General features: G+C 42.4%; 1 protein-coding gene across 1 annotated transcript in view; it reads left to right on the forward strand.

The window, feature by feature from the left end:
- The first annotated feature begins 2,684 nt into the window (after positions 1-2,684).
- LOC120018622 (pleckstrin homology-like domain family B member 1) overlaps positions 2,685-23,831 on the forward strand; it is a 69,937-nt gene continuing 48,790 nt past the window's right edge. Inside the window, exons 1-4 of the mRNA XM_038961827.1 lie at positions 2,685-2,700; positions 2,968-3,138; positions 12,539-12,640; positions 13,281-13,290. Coding sequence (XP_038817755.1) covers positions 2,685-2,700; positions 2,968-3,138; positions 12,539-12,640; positions 13,281-13,290 — 299 coding nt within the window. The remainder of the gene's footprint in view (positions 2,701-2,967; positions 3,139-12,538; positions 12,641-13,280; positions 13,291-23,831) is intronic.

Genomic DNA, 23,831 nt, shown 5'->3' on the forward strand with positions numbered 1-23,831 from the left:
GTCGCCCGTGCTCATTGGGTAGCCACACAGTTACTTTAAAACTGCAACATTTTCTCTCAGCCTCATGGCAAAATGGGTTGAAATGCAGGTTAGCCGTTTTTCCTAAAACAAATTTGTTTACCCCAAAAATATCTTTTGGGGGAAGGCCTTCCAATTATCTTTCCACTTATACTGTGTACTTAAAATACCCCTCCATATACCCCTCAAAATACCAAAGAGAGGCATAATAAGTAATGTCAAACAGGAAATGTGTTTTAATCTTTATTTATTTAATTGACCCCATGGACCCTCTGTCTATTATTCGTACCCCCCAATTTCTACACCATAATTTGGCCCTGATCTCATCCCCCAACACCTCCCCTGCCTAACACCGCTTTACTATCCTCTCCCCATCTCCTGCACTGTCCACCACCCCCCTGCCTAACACCGCTTTACTATCCTCTCCCCATCTCCTGCACTGTCCACCACTCCCCTGCCTAACACTGCTTTACTATCCTCTCCCCACCTCCTGCACTGTCCACCACCCCCCCTGCCTAACACTGCTTTACTATCCTCTCCCCACCTCCTGCACTGTCCACCCCCCCCCCCCTGCCTAACACTGCTTTACTACCCTCTCCCTACCTCCTGCACTGTCCACCACCCCTGCCTAACACTGCTTTACTATCCTCTCCCCACCTCCTGCACTGTCCACCACCCCTCCCTAACACCGCTTTACTACCCTCTCCCCACCTCCTGCACTGTCCACCACCCCTCCCTAACACTGCTTTACTACCCTCTCCCTACCTCCTGCACTGTCCACCACCCCTGCCTAACACTGCTTTACTACCCTCTCCCTACCTCCTGCACTGTCCACCACCCCTCGCTAACACCGCTTTACTACCCTCTCCCTACCTCCTGCACTGTCCACCACCCCTGCCTAACACTGCTTTACTACCCTCTCCCTACCTCCTGCACTGTCCACCACCCCTCCCTAACACTGCTTTACTATCCTCTCCCCATCTCCTGCACTGTCCACCACCCCCCTGCCTAACACCGCTTTACTATCCTCTCCCCATCTCCTGCACTGTCCACCACTCCCCTGCCTAACACTGCTTTACTATCCTCTCCCCACCTCCTGCACTGTCCACCACCCCCCCTGCCTAACACTGCTTTACTATCCTCTCCCCACCTCCTGCACTGTCCACCACCCCCCCCCTGCCTAACACTGCTTTACTACCCTCTCCCTACCTCCTGCACTGTCCACCACCCCTGCCTAACACTGCTTTACTATCCTCTCCCCACCTCCTGCACTGTCCACCACCCCTCCCTAACACCGCTTTACTACCCTCTCCCCACCTCCTGCACTGTCCACCACCCCTCCCTAACACTGCTTTACTACCCTCTCCCTACCTCCTGCACTGTCCACCACCCCTGCCTAACACTGCTTTACTACCCTCTCCCTACCTCCTGCACTGTCCACCACCCCTCGCTAACACCGCTTTACTACCCTCTCCCTACCTCCTGCACTGTCCACCACCCCTGCCTAACACTGCTTTACTACCCTCTCCCTACCTCCTGCACTGTCCACCACCCCTCCCTAACACTGCTTTACTATCCTCTCCCCACCTCCTGCACTGTCCACCACCCCTCCCTAACACCGCTTTACTACCCTCTCCATACCTCCTGCACTGTCCACCACCCCTCCCTAACACAGCTTTACTATCCTCTCCCTACCTCCTGCACTGTCCACCACCACTCCCTAACACCGATTTACTACCCTCTCCCTACCTCCTGCACTGTCCACCACCCCTCCCTAACACCGCTTTACTATCCTCTCCCCACCTCCTGCACTGTCCACCACCCCTCCCTAACACCGCTTTACTACCCTCTCCCTACCTCCTGCACTGTCCACCACCCCTCCCTAACACCGCTTTACTACCCTCTCCCCACCTCCTGCACTGTCCACCACCCCTCCCTAACACCTCTTTACTACCCTCTCCCTACCTCCTGCACTGTCCACCACCCCTCCCTAACACCGCTTTACTACCCTCTCCCTACCTCCTGCACTGTTCACCACCCCTCCCTAACACCGCTTTACTACCCTCTCCCTACCTCCTGCACTGTCCACCACTGCTACCATTCATCCTGGGAATTCCTTTCTCCATGCCCCTCTCTGTCTGGAGTTCTGCAGGGAGTTGGGTATGGAATGCACTGAGAAGGCTCCATCCCAAATGACACCCTATGCCCTATATAATGGCAGCTTATTCCCTATGGGCCTTGGTCAAAAGTAGTGCACTATATAGGAAATAAGGTGCTATTTGGGAGGCAGCCTTGGTCCAGAGGGGAGAGGATGAGAATGCGTGTTGCACTGTGATGTGACATTCCACTGGGTTTTCTCCTTTTATCTGGAGCCCCAGTAGAGATGAGGCTGGACAGGGTCACTGTTGGGCAGAGGGAGGGGGTTGTGAAGGGAGGAATGGGATTTAGTTACAAAGCATTTCTGTTTTTTAGCGTGTCTGCCTAATTTAATGCATGACTGCTGGATATGACATTGACTCCCGCCATGAGTTACAGACTTGTTCAATGGACTATATCAGAATAAAACAAGATTACGTTATCATTCACTTATTTTGAAGGTTTCACTTCTCTTGTAAGTTATTCTGTCACTTAATAAATAGGTAACTTTGTCATTATACAGTAACAACATGGACGTTGTACACAGTAAGTAAAACACTGTAGATGAAAGTCAATTTACAGCCACTAACAGCCACAGTCAACATACTGTCACATTCTTCTCTTGGCAACATAGTTTGATAAGAGACTGCTTCTATGAACATTGAGGGATCATTCTAGCCTGGTAGTCAAATATTTTAGTGCTTCTTTAGCCGTCTTTTATTTTAACAGACAGATCAGGCTACCACCAGGCTAGAATCCCTCAGTTCCAGTCTTCATCTTTTGCACATACTCTTCTGGGTATTGCTCCTACAGGTAGGACCACGTTGGGACATGGGGCGATGGACATCAGCATCCAGGGCCCAGGAGTTGCCGCCCAGCACTGCTACATAGAGAACCGGGCAGGGATCATCACTCTCCACCCCTGTGGGAACCAGTGTGCCATAGACGGGCTTCCTGTCACCAAACCGGTCCGCCTGTCACAAGGTATGGCTCCTTACAAACAAACTGACTTGTGGAAATAAACCTCAATTGTAAGGAGTCTGTTTCTGCATACCTATAACTCTTATTGTGATCTATTATAGTATCACATTCAACATAGAATAATGACGTACAGCAACAGATGCACATACTGTTTCAAGATGATTTGACAAAAAACAAACATGCAATTAAACATTTGTATGTGATATTGCTTTGGTCATTGAGAGGAACTCAATTAGAATCCTGGACTAACCAATGCACATGTATACAATTAATGCCAAAGATCGATGCCTATTTGCTAACTGTGTAACCAGCACTTACAAACCCCAAATCGATTAAGATGGGAGTATTAGAGTCAAGAAATCCATTCAGTAAATGCAAATGTGTGCTTTTTCTAAACACATGGATTGAGAAATAACCACACGTTCCTGTGGGACTGTAGTGAATTATTTGTTACCACAGTAAACTTGACTGTGCTCTCAAGCACACTGCAATATTACAACATGGCTGGAAGGAAGCCTATTGATTTTCAATACATCACATTCTTTCACCAGGATGTCTGAATTTATGCTACGAGAGCAACAGGAAATAAAGCAACAGGCCCTCCCCCTGGGAGAGTATCTATGACATTAGTCATAGTACTTACAGTTTCTCAATGGCTTCTTGGCTCCATAGGATCACAGGAACTTGATAGTCATAAACTAAAAAACAGTAACGAGAGAGCTAACGGTTGGAGGCTAATGATGACACTGCCTGTCTCCTGGCATCCCCCATCCTGGATTTTCTTGTAAATCCGAGCAGGGACATTGCTATTTTTATTCCACCCCTCTTACACCAACAGATCCCCAGGGGTAAAAGGTCAAATAATGATTTTTGAGGGAATCATGAATATATGTATATTTTTTGGTACAAAAAATGAATTGTACTGGTGAAGAATAACTTCAAGACCAACGTGGTGTCATTGATTGTGCTGACTCAAGATCTGTGTAATAATATGTAGAGATGAGTTAGTTGATACCTTTGACACTGTGGCGGTCATATTATGTAACAAGCATCAGTGAAAAGTTGGAATTGCTACTGTCATTCAAGATGCAGAAGTTCCTTGGTTTTTCTGGGTGAGTGGTAAGCTTTTGAAAAGAATAGACTGAATCCAGACTTGAACATTGTGGTGATATTACATTTTCATCTCAGAAGGTACAGCATATACCTTGTTCTCTGATTTATAGCACAGAGCAGTGGTCCTGTGAAGAGAGTAAGAGACATATTGAGGGCTTTGTTTAAAGCTGAGTGTATGATGTTAACATGTGGACTATAAATCCATTGAACCCTTCCCATAATAACTTGTTAGTCAGTCAGTCAAACAGACTCAGAAGATACTAAACTAATACTGGAGGAAATGGGTGAGGTTGATTCAGATGACAGAGATTTGGGATTGCACATAGAAGCTCTGACCCAGGGTTAGTGCTCGTCTCACCCCGCCCCACCGAGCCCCCCTCCCACACACCACACCAAACCTTTTTTTCTTTCTCTCTGGGGTGGATATTAGTTTGAGCCTGTGTCGGAAACAGCTGTTCAACTTCGACCATCTCTCCTGCTGCAAGGAGCCCCGGCAAAACAAACGTGCGGGTGTAGTCCACTGCTATAGTGACTGACTGATAAATAGGACATTGCGCGAGGCTGCGTTGGAAGGAGCAATATACAACGAATTGTAACGCAGCATATTTCACTGAAATGGATTGTATGCCTACAGTACGCGTTGGATGAACCAACTGTTCTACTGGCTGCACTACAAGGCAGGTGGACAGCGTATTTTGTGAAAACATAACGTAGCCTATGTGAGTAGCCTGTGGAAGAATACTGACAAATATTACCATAACAAAGGAGTAGTCAGGACAAGCCCGCCTTGCCGCTCTCTTCTTCTTCAACAATCATTTTCCATTCAGGAAAAACACGTGGCTGTTTTTAAAGGAGCAGCTGCGATGTTAACAGCAGAGGGCAAGAGGACTTTCATCTGGATTTAAAGTAAGTGTTATAGTCAGAATTAAAGGTAATGTCTATGTTGTATAGTATTGCAGCTGTGTGAATTTATTGTATCTACCAACTTTTTGCAATTGGTTAATCATCAGTTGTGGCCCACAAACCGAAAGCGAGTCGCTAGATTCGTTTCAGTAGATGGGTGACGTACAGTAAGTATAACATTGTACGTTCAAATGATACATTGTAACGTTACCCTAATCTCGAAAGTAGACATTGTCTCCTTTATTGATATCGTAAAAAAAGAGAATACACCTGCACCAGTAAAATAACATTGACCCGTTGTATTAATATTGACAGCAAAACATATACAAGGATAAAATCTCTAGCCAAATCCTCCGCTATGACAGGGCAGTGATCTCTTTTCATTTTGGCATGGTCACCAGGTGCCTGTATACTGTTACATTTCTATTCCTGGTCCATGAGACCTAAGCATGCTGTTAACCCTGTCTAGAATCTAGACGCAATCTATTCTCATATTAGCAAGCCTACTCAAAACTCCCCCCTCCAAAATCGGTCATTTTTGACACATTGCATTGACCCCATTGCATTGACCCCATTGCATGCATAAAGAAACAGGAGGTGCACCACCTCTGCAAACAAGCATCAGGCTGCCCTAAAATTCACTCCTTGTTTACAGCTCGGTGAGCCACATATCCTGCTGCTCGTGCTTGGTTGAACCTGGACTCCTCTGTCTGTGAGGCCACATCCACAGAGCATTGATAGAGAAATAACCCATAGCCATCTGTTTCACTGACTTGACCAGCAGGAGTATTTATTGTCTTATGTTGTTCTGGCAAAAGGAGGTCAGGGATGGAGTGCGAACAGTGCACATCTGTTACTAGACCCCCTGACACCTCATTATGCCACTCACAGGAGATGGCAGATAGTTTCAGGATATTGTATCTGGGATAAATGTTATGGAATAGATTTCTCAATTATGAAAGTATATGAAGAGGGAACCTGAAATCAGTATCAATGGTGTCAAATGCCACATTATATACTGTAAGTGGTTGACTGTCTCAAATTAAGTGGATTGTATCTTACCAAAATACTTGACTGTCACCATCATTAATTTTATTCATCACAAGCTTAAAATGTCTCATCGGGTGTTGCTGTATAGGATACCTATACCCTCTTTAGAAAGTAGGCAGACATCATAGTTATGACATGTATTGATATACCAACTCAGTTATGTTGGATATGCCAACTTCGTTATGTTGGTGAAAATAGAATGGTCATATGAGAACTTCCACTGCTTTCCTGTGTATCTCCTCTCTATCTCTTGGTATGTGTGGCTGCACTTTATGGCCTCTGCATTGGCTAAAGCTTTGAGTGATTAACTGGTGAGCTTGAAAGTGTCTGGCCTTTCCTTAAGCAGTAAAACACAACAAAGCCATGGCAACTGTCTTGCTTACTTTTTGGCATCCCTTTGTCCAGTGTGTCCTCTGCTTTAGAGATGTCTGACACTCTAGGTTTAGTGTCTGGTCTTCTGTGTTTTATGATGACACAGTTAAATGTGAAATTGTCAAACACTGTGAGCTTAAATGATAGTTAACTAGTAGTAAAGGAATGGAAATACATTTGGTCTTACTACTAGAAGTTGATTTATTGATTGATTTTAAAGTCATGAAAAGTTTATCTGAACTAGAGATAATAGTTCAGGTTAGTCACAGATGGAGGGTAAGAGGGACTCTTTCTTTGTTGAAGCCAACTGGAACTCAGTTGATCTCTATTCTTCATACATGCCCTCACGTTATCACAATTCCAAGTATTTGCTCTCAACCCAGTTTCCTAGATCTTATTTCAGTGGTCCCAATGGCTTACTTTCCAAGGCTTAATAATGAAGATCTTTTTGGCTAACTATACTACATTTAAATGATGATATGAACATGCTTTCATATTGTTGCTTGGCAAGGGTTTAACTCCAGGGAATATGGTCTCAATTTATTTTACACTACAGTGATATATACCAATGTAGTACCCCTCAGGTATACCAACCCAAACTTCTCCTATGGTTTCTTTCATCTACCAGGTTTTCATGAAAGAATATCTCTTGAGGAGATTTGAATCCCTACCAGTGTCAAAGTGTTTTCAGGGAATAATGGTCTGTGCTCTCTGGTGTCACTTCTAGTTGTGTCAAAGTTACCTTGAAGTAAAGACATATCCACACCCATCTCAGACAACATCATCTGTGATTTTCTGTTTAGAGTATTGAAAATATAGTAATGTCAATGAACCCGTTGACTTCTCTCAATCAAGTCTTCTACTTGAGTAGGCTACATGGTAAACTTTTTGTTGTAATTGAATAACATGAATATGGTAACTTGCAGAGAAAACCCCATACGAGATATGAAAGATGTACGTTGGAGCCATTCCCAAAGTGCACTCACTGTGATGAGAACCCATGAGTTCTGCCAATATTGGAGTATTAAAGGAGAACTCTGCCTCGCAACGTTGAGAGAATCAATCTCGCTGATTAACTGTGAAGATCTTGGCTGCGCAGCCGGCACCCCCGTTCTCTTCCAACAGCCCCAATTAATTATATTCTGTGAAGATTTTTTCATTTACCATTGAAGCATGTCCTCTCCCAAATGACGTCATGAATTTTAATTAAAAAAATGGCAACGTGTCATATTTTACTGTCAGGTTGTTTTAGCAAACACTTGATTAAACGTTGCGCTCTCTCTCGTGGTGATGTACAGAGATCAGAGTTTTTTTTAAGCTCAGCCTTCTACTGAACAGAGTTATGAAATATTGTTCTTAATCCCAGCTCCATTATTTTCCCTGAGTACCCCACCACGCCCCATAATTTTCCTCGAGGCCCAGCCCATTTTTTGCCAGATAATGATAATTTTGCACAAAAAAACAATATTAGACAGGGCGACTGGTCTAAAAATTGACCAGCCCATCTGGCATTTGCCAGAAATACCAGATGGCCAGTCCAGCTCTGGAGTGGAGAACCCAAGGATCTATTCTACAACCCTGTCACTGGTTTAGTGCTGTCGCTGCCTATACTCTGTCCTCTCCTATGATTAACCAAAGGTGATTGACTAGGGAAGGTCCAATGGGAATGTGACCCCTACAAGTGCTCTAGTGGAGGTCTCCATGGACCACCTAGGTCCTAGGGAGTTGGGTTAGGTATCTCTGTAGTCTGATTTGGCATAATTGTGTTCTGGTTAAAAGACAGCGAACTGTCATTTGCCCAACGCTGTCTCAGTAGAGATAAGTTGAGGAGGAACCCCTAGACAGAGGCACGGTGGGACAGCATGACGAGGGCATGGAGGTGAAGGAAGGTGCTGCAGTGAGGAGCTCACACCCTGAGAGTTTTTTTACGTAAGGGAGAATTTTTAGTTCACCCAAAAATTTGAGGCCTCTCACACTTCAGTGTCGTGATGCCAAAGTATTAGCAACATCCACACAGTTGCTTATCATATCAACAATGTATACTCAGGTCTTAGTAGACTGCTTATAACTTAGTGCCCAGAGTTTTCCCTGGTCAGTTCACATGGTCTGGAAATACTCCGGGTCCTACTCTTAATACAGACAAATTGTGAATGAAGAGAGTAAGTATGGAAGCCTCCAGTCTCCAGACAAATGTTCACATCCAGGTAAGTCTGATGACAAGAGGCAAACATCAAACGTGGACGCTTCTTAGTATGTTGGTCTGTTGTACCGCCAAACCAACAACAAATGATTCATGATATTCATTCTCAATGTGTTACCACCATCAATCCATTTTTATTTCTGTAAGCAAAGTCTCCATTTATCTATTCCTCTGTACATTAGCTATAGCTGCAACAAACAACTGCTAGATGTATTGAATTCCAGCACAGTGATTGCCTGGGGACCTTGCTAATGGTATTGACTCGCTCAATTACTATTTGTTATTGTGAAAGATAGTTCAAAATTAAAACGAGGCACTATAATAGCAGATTGCTATTCTACGTGTCCCGTATTCTGATTAGACCTGCATGCTGGATCTAATTTATGATTCCATTCAAGGAATATCCCCGGGTGAAGGCAAGTGGGCCCAGGCCAACCCATTGGGGAGCCAGGACCACCCAATCAGATTGAGCAAAAAAAGTCAACACACCCATATTTTATCTTTAATACGCTTTAGAAATGCTACATTTGGCAAAATGTGTAGAATAGCACAAGAAGCTATAAAACTGCACATTTTCCTCTCTGTCCATGGCAAAATGTGTAGAATTGTAAGAAATTTGCTTTAAAGCAGCAACATTTTCTCTCAGCAAAATGTGTAGAATAGCATGAGATTAGCTATAAAACTGTACTTTTGAATCTTTGCCCCATAGCAAAATGTGTAAAATTGCAGGAAATTAGCTGCTTTCCAAAAATACATTTCTGGCTATGCCACTGTCACCAGGTACAGTTTACATGATGCACGGCTGAGCTATACTACCATTTCAGGACATAAATAAATGCCTCACATCTCAGCACTCTGTAAATCTATAGTCACATACTGTTGTTTAGTGTTTCCCTATGCCAAGTGATCCATCAATATAAGTAGGTCTCTAATGGCTGAATTGATGAGTCCTCATTGGCAATGATGTGGTTCACAGAGAATGACTCTGTCCTGTCACTATGAGTGGCTACTGACTAGCCATTTATGCAGCTGTCATCAATTTGTAATATTGTCCGTGCAGTAACTCACACAACTAATCATATGGTAATTTCACAATATTTTCCTTGCGTTGATATTGCTCAACCATCAGTCCAAGGCTGGATGTTTGGTTTTGCTCTCCTGCCTCTGCCCCTGAGGAAAGAAAAAATATAAAAAATGCATTAATCTTTGAGCCATACTTCAAGGTTCGTACTAGCTAAAGTTCATTGAGAGAGATTGAAAATTCTTAAACTTGTCATGTCATTGACTCAGACCCAGTTTGATGCCTGTGCTTGTCCAGTGTGTTGTCTCACTCTGTTGTCCACACACACACACACACACACACACACACACACACACACACACACACACACACACACACACACACACACACACACACACACACACACACACAGGGTGCTGTAGTTTGGAAATGGTGTGAGCGAGCAGCTTTTTGTGTGGTTTGCTGACTCAACCTGCCTGTCTGATCCTTGATGGTCTGTCGTGTCACCGCTCAGCTGTAGATGTAGCAGGCAGCAGGATGAGGCTCCGCTGCCCCTCTGCCCTGGGGCTGTGTGTGTGTGTGCACACTTGCCTGCATATCTGTGTATGTAATGTGTGTGTGTGTATCATTATTCATTGTGTATTTATTCCTTGTGTTATTCTTTTTTGATCATTTCTCTTTTTTTTTTTCTGCGTTGTTGGGAAGGGCCCGTAAATAAGCATTTCACCTGTTGTTTAGCAACACAATTTGATTTGATTTGAATGCATATCCGTGTGTGGGGGGTGTCTGGTGCACCAGGCACTTTTAGTTAACTCTCACTGGAAGCCCCAGACAGAGAGAGGCACACGGGGTCCTACGGCTGCCGAGATCTTTGGATCTTTGGATCAGACTCCCTGAGGGGAGTCTGCTAACATCAGCCCACCATGCATACTGCTTATTCGTCCACTGCCTGTGTTCCAATAGAGCTGAGTTGTTTACTGTACCCATTACAGCTGTACAAGGCCATGTTAACCTGACAGTATTTTACTGCTGTGGGTAACGCATACAGTTCTGCATTCACAGTTCATATCTGCATTCTGCACAGACTGCTTTTAAATACTTTATTTTTCCCTAGGTAACATTTGTGGTGTCAGATACAACCACAGACAAGTCATTACAATCACACATAACAGTGCATTTTTCATCCTCACTTTGCATTTTGACATGTTTTCCTGCTATTACATGACCATGATGGAAGGGTGTGCAACATAGTTTAATGCATGCTATTAATACGTTGGATCAGGCCTGTACAGTGCGTGTGTGCTCTCTGAATAGCCAATGAGTTGTGAGGTTGAGTTGGCTTACGGTGTGTGATGGCTGTAGCCCCGGGGCTATGTCATTTGAAGGGTCGGTCTGACACTGGGCATGATTGACTGCCAAAATGCACAATCTCTATCTGCTGAAGAAGAACAGAGACAGATATTCAGCTGATGTGGCGTTCTCCACTAAAATCTTAAATAATACTGTTATAAAATGTCATCCATCTCAGTACTACCATCATCTTGTTTTATGACACTTGTTTTTATGTTAGCTTCCCTTCTTGCCACCCCAGAGATGTATGTTTCATATACTTTATTATCAAATGTGGAAATCAACATTATATATAATTGAAATGGGTCTGTAACTTATCGAATTTCCCTTTAGTCGAACAATTAAAGCTAATGTTTTCACCAAGTCGTCTGTCGACACAATTTTAAAAAAAATCTTCTGCTCCGCTGCATTGACGTCATCTCGTCTCCCTACACTGATGTGATAGTTACCACGGTAATTCAGCTGTGCCTGTGTTTGTGTCCTAATCACTGGCTGTCCTGTCAGAGCCTGTGAAGTAATCAACTATTCTTCCCCACTTCCATGGAATAAAAAGGCATCTGGCTGCATTGTACACACTGCATGTGTCCCAAATGAAATCCTATTCCCTATATAGTGCACTACTTCTGAACAATGCCCTATGGGCCCTGGTCAAAAGTAGTGCACTGTAAAGGGAACAGGGTGAATCTGGATCGCACCCACTGTACAGTGATGGTGCTCTGATTGAAAAGTTTCCATGAAAGCCTTTTTACCCCCAGGTTCTCTGGTTGCTGATGACAGATATCAGTTAGCAGACCACCCACGCCCTATTTACCTCAATCTAAAATATATTTTCAGCTATTCACTGTATAATGGGACTATGTTTGGACAGTACAGTAGCAACCATTGCTTTCTCCTGATTGCTTTTAGTTAGTAGCATACAGGACTGAATAAGAACGTTTGACATGTTTTAGATTTTTCAAATAAGGCAGTAAGTCGATCAGAATAGGCACTACAAGCATAGGGAGTCTTTTCCATAGAGATAAAACTAAATCTATGGTGTGTTCACTCACAAGGCAATGATCACTGCTTACATAGAAGTGAGTTACAGGCTATGCCTGCCTTTTCATAACCCCTCACCACCTTATCAAGCTGCCAAACCCCAGTGACTTGTAATAACTGATGATGAAAAGAGAAAGTATTTTTCCATTAACACTGTCCAGACTTATTAGATGTGTTTCACTCATTTTACAGAGGCAGCATCAGTTGAAGCTAAAGCTGATGAACTGGCCTGGCCTTGGGGAGTTTAATGCAAGTGTTTAGGTCTTAGGCAAGGTTACTCATCACGCGAGCATGGTTCACTGAAACACCTCCCTTACAAATGCTGCTTTCTCAACCGCCCATGTTTTCTTTTACAGGTTGTATGCTGTGTTTTGGCCAGTCGGCTTTTTTCCGCTTCAACCACCCAGAGGAGGCGTTCAGGATGAAGAGCATGATGCCAGAGGGAAGCAGGGGCTCTGGTGGGAACTACAGAATTCACTCAGGTAATACAGTACTGTCACAGGTAATACAATACTGTCACAGGTAATACAATACTGTCACAGGTAATACAATACTGTCTCAGGTAATGCAGTACTGTCACAGGTAAGACAATACTGTCACAGGTAAGACAATACTGTCACAGGTAATACAATACTGTCATAGGTAATACAATACTGTCACAGGTAATACAATACTGTCACAGGTAATACAGTACTGTCACAGGTAATACAATACTGTATCAGGTAATGCAGTACTGTCACAGGTAAGACAATACTGTCACAGGTAATACAATACTGTCACAGGTAATACAATACTGTCACAGGTAATACAATACTGTCACAGGTAATACAGTACTGTCACAGGTAACACAGTACTGTCATAGGTAATACAATACTGTCACAGGTAATACAGTACTGTCACAGGTAACACAGTACTGTCACAGGTAATACAATACTGTCACAGGTAACACAGTACTGTCACAGGTAACACAGTACGGTCACAGGTAATACAATACAGTCACAGGTAATACAATACTGTCACAGGTAATACAGTACTGTCACAGGTAATACAGTACTGTCACAGGTAATACAGTACTGTCATGACACACTCAAGGTATAGGCCTACCGTTGTATGAACTAATCATACAGAAAAATGTGCAGAAAATCAAATGTAGATGTCCCTCTGGATGTTACAAGATACATTTTTTGTGAGCACTTCACTTGAACCCTCTCAAATACAACGCTAGCATAATATTCAGAATACATGGCCGATGTCCGTTTATGCCAACCTACGTTGGAGTACAATGACACACACTGAATATAAACTACTGGGGTATATCTAAAGGTAAGCAAAGGGTTAAAAGCAAAGGAATTATAAAGACATTTTGAATACCCCGTCAAATGAAAAGACACTGAATAAACAGGGCTACACTTCCTGCACCCAAGGTCCTTGTTTCTGTGTCGCCACAGATGAATGGCTCAGATTGTTAGTGGCAAAGGAAGCAGCTCCCTTACAGGTGCTGAGTTCCACACGCCACAGAAGGCCCCCTATTGCCTTTCCATTTCTGGCCTGGGTGGAGACAGGGTGCAACAGAACCCTGGTTGCCTAGCCTGCTGGCCCTGGTTTCACACCATGCATGTTTTATGAGCTTCTCATTCCTCTCTAGGCAGAGGTGTTCAGCTTCCTAGCCCTGCCCTGTCCTCTCCTCGCAGGCACAGTGGAGTGTGTTTCCCCTTCTTGGCCACCTTTGGGGGATCTGTCCCAGCATCTTGTTATTTCCTTATTTTGTTGCGTGTTGCCGACGTGCCACCGGTGATAAGTATAGCGCATATACATATTGGGTGTTGGGATCTTCCTGGTTTGTTAATGAATGCTTTTCACTGTTGTTTAAAGGGCTTAATTTCTCCTTAGATGTGTATTCCTTGGTGTGGTCGGTAGAGAGTCTCTGTTTTTACCCTTGAAGTACTTAAATTGTGGATTTATTGTGTCACATTAAGGTTGATAGATTTGATTTATGAATATGATCTCTAAGACATTTCTAGTGCTTGCTTGGTAACACAAGCCAGTCACCAACAGTACATTGCAGTAGGCCTATACAGTAGTTCAGCCACGCTCAGTGAGCAGCTCTGACACATTTCCTACCAGGCTCATTCGTATGCCAGCCAGGCAAGCTTTGTTGGCTAAGCACTGCTTATTTTAAGTTGAGGGGTATCTTTTACTGTTTCTATTTTTAAACCTCCACCCTATTCTTCCATCTTCCACTTCCTGTGTGTTTCCTCAACCTTTCCTGCACCGCACCCTTTTCCCTGTGTATTTTAGGTTAACAGAGGGGATTTAAATGCCCTCTTTATCTTAATGATCTCCTGGCTTCAATCTTAATATTCCACCATTTCAAATGGTTGGGCCCTGCCTAGAAAGTCTGATTTAGCTTACACATTCTACAACTGTTTTTTGATGTAGTCAAAATCCCTCTGTTCATTGTCTATTCAGTACAAATTACAATAGGCAAGGAAATATATCACATTGTAGATAACCTAGAAGACTCAATACTATATAGCCTAGGCATATTATTAAATGAAGTATGAATGACAGTATGATTTCACACTAGTTTCAATGTTAATGTCACATGCACAAGTACAGTGATATGCCTTTCTTGCTAGCTCTAATGCCAACCATGCAGTAATCAATAACATTGTAATACTAAAAATAACAAGGTAGAACAAAAACACACTAGATATAAAAATAAGAACAACACGATAAAGTAAGCATACTATATACAGCAGGGATCATCAACTAGATTCAGACGCGGGCCGATTTGTTCTTGAGCAGATGTTCGGGGGGCCGGAACACAATTACAAATAATTTGTAGACTGCAAATTGACCGCAAGAAGCCCAAACCAATGCAGTATAATGTTTGACTAAAACATCATCATTTAAAGCTTGCTTACATTTGCATACGATCATATCTCTCTATTATGTATGGGAATACCTGGGAACATATTTCTTAAATTAAAATCTCTTGGAGCTGATTTCCTGGTGTTTTTACAGTCTTTTATGTCCTGCAATGGAAAAAAAGATATACATTATCAGTCAAAAGTTTGGACACACTTACTTTTTGAAGGGTTTTTCTTTATTTTTACTATTTTCTACATTGTAGAATAATGGTGAAGACATCACATCTATGAAATAACACATACGGAATTGTGTAGTAACCCAAAAAGTGTTAAACAAATCAAAATATATTTGAGATTTTTCAAAGTAGCCACCCTTTGCCTTGATGACAGCTTTACACACTCTTGGCATTCTCTTAACCAGCTTCACCTGGAATGTTTTTCCAACATTCTTTAAGGAGTTCCCACATATGCTAAGCACTTGTTGGCTGCTTTTCCTTCACTCTGAGGTCCATCTTTTCATACAACTTAGCCAAATACATTTAAACTCAGTTTTTCACAATTCCTGACATTTAATCAGAATAAAAATCCCTGTCTTAGGTGGGTTAGGATCACCACTTTATTTTAAGAATGTGAAATGTCAGAATAATAGTAGAGAGAATTATTTATTTCAGCTTTTATTTATTTCATCACATTCCCAGTGGGTCAGAAGTTTACATACACTCAAATAGTATTTAGTAGCATTGCTTTTAAATTGTTTAACGTGGGTCTAACATTTCGGGTCGCCTTCCACAAGCTTCCCACAATGAGTTGGGTGAATTTTGGCCCATTCCTCCTGAAAGAGCTGGTGTAACTGTCAGGTTTGTAGGCTTCCTTGCTCACACACGCTTTTTCAGTTCTGCCACAAATCTTCTATGGGATTGAGGTCAGGGCTTTGTGATGGCACTCCGATACCTTGACTTGGTTGTCTTTAAGCCATTTTGCCACAACTTTGGAAGTATGTCATTGTCCATTTGGAAGACCCATTTGCGACCAAGCTTTAACTTCCTGACTGATGCCTTGAGATGTTGCTTCAATATATCCACATAATTTTCCGTTTCTCATGATGCCATCTATTTTGTGAAGTGCACCAGTCCCTCCTGCAGCAAAGCACCCCCACAACATGATGCTGCCACCCCCGTGCTTCAGGGTTGGGATGGTGTTCTTCGGCTTGCAAGCCTCCCCCTTATTCCTCCAAACCTAACGATGGTCATTATGGCCAAACAGTTCTATTTTTGTTTCATCAGACCAGAGGACATTTCTACAGAAAGTACGATATTTGTCCCCATATGCAGTTGCAAACCATAGTCTGGCTTTTTTATGGTGGTTTTGGAGCAGTGGCTTCTTCCTTGCTGAGAGGCCTTTTAGATTATGTCGATATAGGACTTGTTTTACTGTGGATATAGATACTTTTATACCTGTTTCCTCCAGCATCTTCACACTATCCTTTGCTGTTCTTCTGGTATTGATTTGCACTTTTCGCACCAAAGTACGTTAATCTCTAGGAGACAGAACGCATCTCCTTCCTGAGCGGTATGATCGCTGCGTGTTCCCATGGTGTTTATACTTGCGTACTATTGTTTGTACAGATGAGCGTGGTGCCTTCAGGCGTTTGGAAATTGCTCCCAAGGATGAACCAGACTTGTGGAGGTCTACAATTTTTCTTCTGCGGTCTTGGCTGATTTCTTTTGATTTTCCCATCATGTCGAGCAAAGAGGCACTGAGTTTGAAGGTAGGCCTTGAAATACATCCACCGGTACACCTCCAATTGACTCAAATTATGTCAATTAGCCTATCAGAAGCTTCTAAAGCCATGACATTGTTTTCTGGAATTTTCAAAGTTTTTTAAAGGCACAGTTAACTTAGTGTATGTAAACTTCTGACCCACTGGATTTGTGAAACAGTGAATTATAAGTGAAATAATCTGTCTGTAAACAATTTTTGGAAAAATGTCTTGTGTCATGCATGAAGTAGATGTCCTAACCGACTTGCCAAAACTATAGTTTGTTAAAACTTCTTATGGCTGCAATCCTGTTAACGGGATGATATGACAACAGCCAGTGAAATTGCAGGGCGCCAAATTCAAACAACAGAAATCTCATAATTACAATTCCTCAAACATACATGTATCTTATACCATTTTAAAGGTAATCTTGTTGTTAATCCCACCAAAGTGTCCGATTTCAAATAGGCTTTACAGCGAAAGCACCACAAATGATTATGTTAGGTCACCGCAAAATCACAGAAAAACACTGTAATTTTTCCAGCCAAAGACAGGAGTCACAAAAATCAGAAATAGAGATAAAATTAATCACTAACCTTTGATGATCTTCATCAGATGACACTCATGGGACTTCATGTTACACAGTACAAATATGTTTTGTTCGATAAAGCTCATATTTATATCCAAAAACCTCAGTTTACATTGGCGCCATGTTCAGAAATGCCTCCAAAATATCCGGAGAAATTGCAGAGAGCCATGTCAAATAACATAAATACTCATCATAAACTTTGAAAGATACATGTTTTACATATAATTAAAGATACACTTGTTCTTAATGCAACCGCTGTGTCAGATTTCCAAAAGCTTTACGGCAAAAGCACAATATTCAATAATCTGAGAACAGCGTTCAGCCACAAAAGGAAGCCATACAGTTACCCGCCAAACTGTGCAGTCAACAAAACTCATAAAAAGCATTATAAATCTTCACCAAAGTTACCTTTGCTTTCTTCGTAGGAATGCACTCCCAGGACTCCCACTTCCACAAGACATTTTCGTTTTGTTCGGTAATGTCCATCATTTATGTCCAAATAGCTATTTTTGTTAGTGTGTTTGGTAAACAAATCCAAAGTCAGGAAGCGCGTTCACTAAAAGCAGACGAAATGTCAAAAAGTTCCGTAACTGTCAGTAGAAACATGTCAAACGATGTATTGAATCAATCTTTAGAATGTTTTTAACATAATTCTTCAGTAACGTTCCAACCGGAGAATTACATTGACTTCAGATATGCAATGGAACAGAGCTCCCTCTCATGTGAACGCGCATGGTCAGAGCATGGCCAGGTCATGGTAGACCTGACTATTTCCTGTCTCCTTCGGCCCCACTTCACAGTAGAGGCATCAGACAAGGTTCTACAGACTGTTGACATCTAGTGGAAGCCGTAGGAAGTGCAAACTCATCCATATCCCACTGTTTGTTCAATAGGGGCTGTGTTGAAAATATACCAACCTCAGAATTCCCACTTCCTGTTTGGATTTTTTCTCAGGTTTTTGCCTGCCATATGAGTTCTGTTATACTCACAGACATCATTCAAACAGTTTTAGAAACGTCAGAGTGTTTTCTATCCAATACTAATAATAATATGCATATATTAGCAACTGGGACTGAGGAGCAGGCAGTTTACTATGGGCACCTCTGTGCACCTTTCATCCAAGCTACTCAATATTGCCCCTGCAGCCATCAGAAGTTAACAAGAAATTTGTGGAGTAGTTGAAAAAAGTTTTAATGACTCCAACCTAAGTGTATGTAAACTTCCGACTTCAGCTGTATTACTGTGAAAGAATACCATTCTATTGTTTGAGGAGAGTGCACAGTTTTGAACATGAAAAGTTATTAATAATTCAATTAGCAATTACAGCTGCAAGTCTCTCGGGGTATGATTCTATAAGCTTGGCACTTCTAGCCACTGGGATTTTTGCCCATTCTTCAAGGCAAAACGGCTCCAGCTCCTTCAAGTTAGATGGGTTCCGCTGGTGTACAGCAATCTTTAAGCCATACCACAGATTCTCAATTAGATTGAGGTCTGGGCTTTGACTAGGCCATTCCAAGACATTTAAATGTTTTCCCCTAAACCACTCGAGTGTTGCTTTAGCAGTATGCTTAGGGTCATTGTCCTGCTGGAAGGTGAACCTCCGTCTCAATCTCAAATCTCTGGAAGACTGAAACAGGTTTCCTTCAAGAATTTCCCTGTATTTAGCGCCAACCATCATTCCTTCAATTCTGACCAGTTTCCCCAGTCCCTGCCAATGAAAAACAGCCCCATAGCATGATGCTTCCACCACCATGCCACCACACAGTATCCCAGAGGGAAAAATCATCTAATGTAATTGGATTGAAAAGAGTTGTGTGAGAAAATGGTGCTATGATTTGAGAAATAAAATACTGGTGGTTGTTGTTACTGCATATCCTTGGATATTCTGCAATAATTGGCTGTTGAGACTGTTCTGTATTTTTTTTGTTCATGGCAATTCACTACAAAACTGTATTCTACATTTTATGCTGCTTACTTTTTTCTTTAAGCAATGGCTTTTTTCTGGCCACTCTTCCGTAAAGCCCAGCTCTGTGGCGTGTACTGCTTAAAGTGGTCCTATGGACAGATACTCCAATCTCCGCTGTGGAGCTTGCAGCTCCTTCAGGGTTATCTTTGGTATCTTTGTTGGTTCTCTGATTAATGCCCTCCTTGCCTAGTCCGTGAGTTTTGGTGGGTTGGCCCTCTGTTGTGGTTCCCTATTCTTTCCATTTTTTAATAATGGATTTAATGGTGCTCCGTGGGATGTTCAAAGTTTCGGATATTTTTTTATAACCCAACCCCGATCTGTCCTTCTCCACAACTTTGTCCCTGACCTGTTTGGAGAGCTCCTTGGTCTTCATGGTACCGCTTGCTTGGCGTTTCCCCTTGCTTAGTGGTGTTGCAGACTCTGGGGCCTTTCAGGACAGGTGTATATATACTGAGATCATGTGACAGATCATGTGACACTTAGATTGCACACAGGTGGACTTTATTTAACTAATTATGTGACTTCTAAAGGTAATTGGTTGCACCAGATTTTATTTAGGGGCTTCATAGCAAAGGGTAGTGAATAGATATGCACGCACCACATTTACGTTTTTCTTTTGTTGAATTTTTTTAAACATGTTACTTGGACTGTTTGGACTATTTTGTGTATGTCCATTACATGAAATCCAAATAAAATCAATTTAAATTACAGGTTGTAATGCAACAAAATAGGAAAAACGCCAAGGGGGTGAATACTTTTGCAAGGCACTGTATATGATAAACAGAGTAGCAGCAGCATATATGGTGTGTGTGTGTGTGGGGGGGGGGGGGGGGGGGGGTGGGTGTGGGTGTGTGTGTGTGTGTGTGTGTTAGAGCAAATGATGGAGTGAATGTTTGTATGTGTGTCGGAGTATCAGTGAGCGTAGTGTGTAGGGCTCTGTGAATATGCATAGAGACAGTGCAAAAGTAAGAATCAAATACAAAAGGTCAACTCATATAGTCTGTGTAGCCATTTTGTTAGCTATTTAGTTTGCTATTTAGCAGTCTTATGACATGTGGAATTGAAGCTGTTCAGGAGCCTGTTGGTGTCAGACTTGGTACAGCTTGCTGTGTGGAAGCAGAGTGAACAGTCTATGGCTTGGGTGGCTGGAGTCCTCCTTTCACACTTGATATAGAGGTCCTGGATGACAGGGATCTTGGCCCCTGTGATGTACTGGGCTGTCCGCACCACCCCCTGTAGCACCATGTGATCGAGGGCGGTGCTATTGCCATACCAAGCAGTGATGCAGCCAGTGAAGATGCTCTCAATGTAGAACTTTATGAGGGCCCATTCCAACCCTTTTCAACCTCCTGAGGGGTAAGAGGCGCTGTCGCGCCTTCTTGACAACTGTGCACGTTTGATTTGGACCTCCTCCAGTGCAGCCCCGTCGATGTGGATGGGGACATACTCCCTTCTCCGTTTGCTGTCATCCGTGATCAGCTCCTTGGTCTTACTGACATTGAGGGAGAGGTTGTTGTTGGGGCCCCACACTGCCAGGTCACTGACCTCCTACCTGTAGGCTGTCTCATCGTTGCTGGTGATCAGGCCTACCACTGCCGCGTCGTCAGCAGACTTGATGATGGTGTTGGAGTCGTGCGATGATATGGTGTGTGGGCCTCCCATTACAACTCGGGAAGCAATGCAGTTTATTAGGCTACAGATTAAATAAGTTACGAGGCACTTCACAGGGTTTTGTGAAAGTACACGGTGATGAGCTTGATGCTTCTTTCCAATGAATATCGAGGGTGACTGCCATTTGACAAATACAAATATTCTCCTTCTTATCCAAAATAATCTCATCATGTAGTCTAGCCTACTGTACCCGCACAGCCTACCTGCACTGTATTTGCGAGCTGTCGGCTAGAGCGCAGGTGCCCAGACCCAGGTAGGCACATTTGCTATTTAACGTAACAGTTTTTGTGACAAAACTATAGGTAGGGTTGAAATGGAAACACATTATTTTTATTTGGTACATGAAAACTTAAGCAAAACAATGAACGTTGTGTACACTAGGGCATCACACACTGATTTTTATCCGCAACAAGTCTGGTGGAAACAGCACTGGTGTGAAAATGTGAATTTTTTAAAATGCAGATTCTAGGATATTTGCATGAAAATCTGTCGCTAATTGGATGGAAACCTAGCTACTGTGATTGTCTTTAATTAAAATAGCAAAAATACATTTCTCAAGCACAAATTCAACCAGTCTGGGAGTGGTTTGAGTCAGGGACCTAATTGGAGGAGTCTAATGGGAGGGATATGTAACATAGAAACTAGCTGTTATTGGAAGAGGTTTGAAATTCTCTTTATTATTGGTCTATTTACTTTTACCTCCTGGTGATTCCGCCAGGCAGGCCAAAACTCCAACTAAGCTAAACACATTCCAGGCAGTCTTTTCAAACGAATCTTACTCTCAAAATGTATTATCATAATTTACACTATTTCACAGTAATATTCCAACCTCATAGTGTGGAAATATATTATATATAAAGCACAGTAAAATCACGTTTTTGACTGCACTGCCCCTTTAAGAAGAAAAACAGACGACATAGGTGCCGCCCCCGTAAATCTAGCAGGCGGTCACATCAGCACCGTGGACAGGGAAGGGAGGGGCAGCGAGCAAGCAGGATAGCGGCGCCTGGCACACGAAACCCGGCTGGAATATCACTTCGGCAGAGGCTCTCTCAACCTTCCCGGGTGCGGAGACCCGGGTAGGCTACAACAGGCTTCAGTAAAGGCAGCTTTATTGAGGTAGGAATGCCGGGCTCCAGCGTTTGGATTTTAGCTGTGCTATAAGTCATTATTAACGACTTAGTCGCAAGCTTACCCATTAATGTCAGTACTGATAATTATTATTATTGGCGCTTTGGTGTTGTACATTATAGGGTCCGTCCAGGGACAGAGAATAATGTATTTTCACGGTCATTATCTACGTTTTAGACATTGTGGGTCTATTCATATTCTGAGACGTTTGACAAACGAAATGCTGGCGACGTCCTACGACCATGTGGCCTGCTGAGAAAATAACGGGGAAAATGAATAACCAAATAACCGAAAATATCCATATAATTGTAATATACACCAACATGTATTGGGGCCATATGGTGGTCGTGCTGTCACTCAAACGTCATGATGCTTGGATAGTTTTCTGCTTAGCAGATGAAGAACTCTGGTTGAGTCATTGTAGAAAGACCAGGCTGATAGGCTACTCCCAGCTCTTTGCTGAACAAATAGTGGTTATGCATTATTTGTAAAGCCACTTCATCATCCAGGGCGATGAGATCATCTTTATGAATAGAACGCAAAATCACATGGGCTATTTAATTAAGATGGTTATTTAATGCAGTGATACACAGTAGCTTGTTTATCCTGGACTGAAAGTAGCCTATTTGAAGGGGATTAAAACAGAGCTGGATTTAGAATGGCTTTCACTTTTGGCATGTGCATGATATAGACATGTCACATAAATGTGTTCACATACATATTCACATGCACACAGTACATATTTCCAAATACAATAGTTGCCAAAGATGCATGATCTCACTAATTTGTAATGTACTGTACAGTGACATTGTAGCACTATGACATCTTACGGCAAGGTATTTTTGATTGTGATGTCTTTTCTTTACAATATTTCTATTTTTAGACAATAGAAAATAGCCCTAGACAAAAGTCAATAGACAACTGAACAGTCTGCAGACATGGATCCACTAAACTAGACATGACATTGTCTGTGACTTAATGGCCAACCTTCAACATGAGGACAATAGACAACTGAACAGTCTGCAGACATGGATCCACTAAACTAGACATGACATTGTCTGTGACTTAATGGTCAACCTTCAACATGAGGACAATAGACAACTGAACAGTCTGCAGACATGGATCCATTAAACTAGACATGACATTGTCTGTGACTTAATGGTCAACCTTCAACATGAGGACAAAAACACAAACTCTGTGCTACTTAAATTCCAACAAACATGAATGACATCATACTCGCTCACATGTTCCCACCATATCCATGTCATGTCTGAATGTAAACCCAACTGGATGAATTGATAAATATATATATATCTATATTTACATACACATACATACTGAGTATACCAAACATTTAAAAACACCTTCTTAATATTGAGCTGCACCCTCCCATCCTTTTGCCCTCTGAACAGCCTCAATTTGTCAGGAAATGGACTCTACAAGGTGTTGAAAGCGTTCCACAGGGATGCTAGCCCATGTTGACTCCAATTTGTATTTTTTTATTTAACCTTTATTTAACCAGGTAGGCCAGTTGAGAACAAGTTCTCGTTTACAACTGCGACCTGGTCAAGATAAAGCAAAGCAGTGCGACACAAACAACACAAAGTTACACATGGGATAAACAAACGTACAGTCAATAACACAATATAAAAATCTATAT

This window comes from Salvelinus namaycush, chromosome 23 (assembly GCF_016432855.1).
Source record: "Salvelinus namaycush isolate Seneca chromosome 23, SaNama_1.0, whole genome shotgun sequence".
Taxonomy (NCBI): Eukaryota; Metazoa; Chordata; class Actinopteri; order Salmoniformes; family Salmonidae; genus Salvelinus; species Salvelinus namaycush.